General features: G+C 35.7%; 1 protein-coding gene across 1 annotated transcript; it reads right to left on the bottom strand.

The window, feature by feature from the left end:
• Positions 1-1,503: 1,503 nt before the first annotated feature.
• Positions 1,504-3,364, bottom strand: LOC311144946 (C-X-C motif chemokine 11-1-like). Its single transcript, XM_084181135.1, has 4 exons — positions 3,174-3,364; positions 2,863-2,989; positions 2,550-2,642; positions 1,504-2,013 (listed from the first exon to the last, which is right to left on the bottom strand). The coding sequence occupies exons 1-4, from the start codon at positions 3,241-3,243 to the stop codon at positions 2,001-2,003; spliced, it is 303 nt and encodes a 100-aa protein (XP_084037261.1). The 5' UTR covers positions 3,244-3,364; the 3' UTR covers positions 1,504-2,000.
• Between the last annotated feature and the right edge of the window lie 203 nt (positions 3,365-3,567).

The following is a 3,567-nucleotide window of genomic DNA, read 5'->3' as shown; positions in this document are numbered from 1 at the left end:
CTTGTTGTCTCTGATTGGGAACCATACTTAGGTAGCCTGTTTTTCCAGTGTTTGTGGGATCTTGTTCCGTGTTTGGTTAGTGTCTATTGCCAAGGACTTCACGTATCGTTTTGTTGTGTTGTTTCGTGTGGTGAATCAATTAAAAGTATGTTTGCATATCACGCTGCGCCTTGGTCCACTTCCTCCAACGATCGTGACAATTATTCTGACATTGCACATTCTTAAAATAGAGTGGTGATCCTAACTGACCTAAAACAGGGAATTTTTACTAGGATTAAATGTCAGGAATTGTGAAAAACTGAGTTTAAATGTATTTGGCTAAGGTGTATGTAAACTTCCAACTTCAACTGTATGTTCTTAGTCAACTTACCTGGTAAAATAAGGGTAAATAAATACATAATCTGGGTATAACTAGAATGAGTAAAGTAGAACAAACCCTTTCAACATTATTCTTTCTGTTTGACATTTTAACATTTTAGTCATTTAACATTTATGCTGTTATCCAGAGTGACTTACAGTTAGTACATTAATCTTAAGATAGCTCGGTGAGACAACCCCATATTACAGTCGTAGTAAGTACACATTTTCTCAATAAAGTAGTTATCAGCAAATTCAGAGCTAGTAGGAAAATATGTAGTGACCTATGTCACCCTTTATACAGTATGACTTTGCTTATAAATATTTATTAAGCACCTATGTAGTTTATGAAGATGTTATGAATGCTCTATACATGTGTAGCTGCTAAGACTGATCATGATTTCCAGATGTGTTTAATGGGTTCCTTTGAGTTATTCTCAAGAAGACATCCCACTCAACATAATGTGTTCCTTTAGGCTATGTTCTAGAAGACATCCCACTCTACATAATGTGTTCCTTTAGGCTATGTTCTAGAAGACATCCCACTCCACATAATGTGTTCCTTTAGGCTATGTTCTAGAAGACATCCCACTCTACATAATGTGTTCCTTTAGGCTATGTTCTAGAATACATCCCACTCTACATAATGTGTTCCTTTAGCATATGTTCTAGAAGACATCCCACTCTACATAATGTGTTCCTTTAGCCTATGTTCTAGAATACATCCCACTCTACATAATGTGTTCCTTTAGCCTATGTTCTAGAAGACATCCCACTCAACATAATGTGTTCCTTTAGGCTATGTTCTAGAATACATCCCACTCTACATAATGTGTTCCTTTAGGCTATGTTCTAGAAGACATCCCACTCTACATAATGTGTTCCTTTAGGCTATGTTCTAGAATACATCCCACTCTAGATAATGTGTTCATTTAGGCTGTGTTCTAGAAGAAATCCCACTCTAGATAATGTGTTCCTTTAGGCTATGTTCTAGAAGACATCCCACTCTAGATAATGTGTTCATTTAGGCTGTGTTCTAGAAGAAATCCCACTCTACAAAATCTGTCATTTGACTATCATCATTATAGTGACATTTGCTGTGCTATCAAAAGTCTAGGTGAACAGAGGAAAACTAGAACAAAAAGTAAAGTCAAACGCTTCTTTATTAATTTGATAGAAAATGTAAACAATACATACAGAATATACAGTATTTACACAGATGTTGATCATTTTGATAACTTTACAAAATGTAAAACATTTTAATTCTTGACATTTCAAACTGAAAACATATATTTACATATTTACATGCTTTTTATATTTTCAATTGCATAAATGAACAATGAACATCTCATAATTCAAGAAAATATGAAACTGACCTAAAAAAACAAAATGCCAGCCTATTTAAGTTTCCATTGGAAATTCTAGAAATGTCTCTCAACTAGTAAGTCATATTGTGTAACATATACTAATTTTGTAAATAAAAAAAAACGACTCTCTAATTACCATTAAACAGTGTAAACATATATTCAGGCAGTCTTCAGTGCATTGACTCAACTGTGGTCATTCCTCAGGAATAGCACCCTCTCATGGTGCTCTCTGTTCCATCAAGTTCTCAATGGAACTGGTGTCATTAGTTCACAGATTTACTGCACACTCCTGAAAGGAAAAAACAATCATTATACTTACATCATCAATACATGTATTATTAATACAATTACTAATAAACACAGATTCAAGATATACTGATATACTGATGTACTGATATACTGATGTACTGATATACTGATGTACTTAGGTACTGATATACAGATGTACTGATATAATACTGATGTACTTATATAATACTGATGTACTGATGTACCGATGTACTGATGTACTTATATACTGATATAATACTGATATAATACTGATGTACTGATTTTCTGATGTACTGATGTACTGATATACTGATGTACTGATGTACTAATATAATACTGATGTACTGATATACTGATATAATACTGATGTATTGCTATACTGATATAATACTGATGTACCGATGTACTGATATACTGATATAATACTGATGTATTGCTATACTGATATAATACTGATGTATTGATGTACTGATGTACTGATGTACTGATATAATACTGATGTACTGAGTTACCGTGTATTTAATTTGTAATGAAGTTTGCATATGTAGTCCTCACCTTTGGTTTTTCATCCATTTCTCAATGTTATTCTTGACAATTGGAGCCTCTGGATTCAGACACTTTTTCCCTTCTACGTTTTTCAGAGTGACACTGAACACACAAGTAGAGGGAGAGTATTGTTAGAAGTTAGCCATCACAACTTTCCAACTGAGCATATAGAGAAATAATATTATCTTACTAGCAGGTGTAAATAATCTCAATTGGTTAAAAAGAAATAGCAACATTTACCATTATGTCCATCTAGTAAGCTAGGCACAATATGCAGACAGACAGACAGACAGACAGACAGACAGACAAACAGATTTCTTACATGATCTCCATGTGCTGGCAGGAGTGGCTTGGGGCGTACACTTCAAGCTTCTCAATGAGAAGAGGTTTTACACGGTTCACCATTCCATTCAGACACTGGCACCGAGATTTAGAATGACCCACCTGGCCTGGGGATGACAAGAAAAGGTTATGGCATGTTTGGTTATGGCATTATTGCAGCTAAGTACTGAACTCTTCATTCAGAAATCAAACCCTAATATTTGACCACACTCCTCCCTGGCATTGCAAGTCGCTTCATATGCTGCAGATTTCTAATAAAGATAATAATTCAAGACATTTCAGAGATGTTACCTTCAACATTGACCAGGATCAGACAGGCCAGGAAGCTGATGAGGACCGTTGATGTCATTGTGTTGGTCATGGATACTGCTTCTTCAGTTTCTTCAAGAGTCTGGACGGACAGCTCAGTCAAGTGATAGAAGTTTTAAATGGAGGAGAGAAGTGATGGAAGTTGTGAATGGAGGAGAGAAGTGATGGAAGTTGTGAATGGAATAGAGCTTGGCTTGTATTTATACTGAATTTATATGACAGTCATCCAAGGAGAGGGGGAGAGAGAGGGGGGGGGGGGGGTTCCCTTGTCTCTCAGCTGCTTTCTCTTTTCCCTGCTTCTCCTTTCACACAGGAATTCCTGTTTCTCAGAAACACTCTCTCTGACAGTGAAATTTGAGACATTTTTAAGGCAGGG

The sequence above is a fragment of the Coregonus lavaretus genome (assembly GCF_964263955.1).
Source record: "Coregonus lavaretus genome assembly, chromosome: 17".
Lineage (NCBI taxonomy): Eukaryota > Metazoa > Chordata > Actinopteri > Salmoniformes > Salmonidae > Coregonus > Coregonus lavaretus.
Note: the sequence above shows the minus strand (reverse complement) of the source record. Positions and strands in the feature narration are given on the sequence as shown.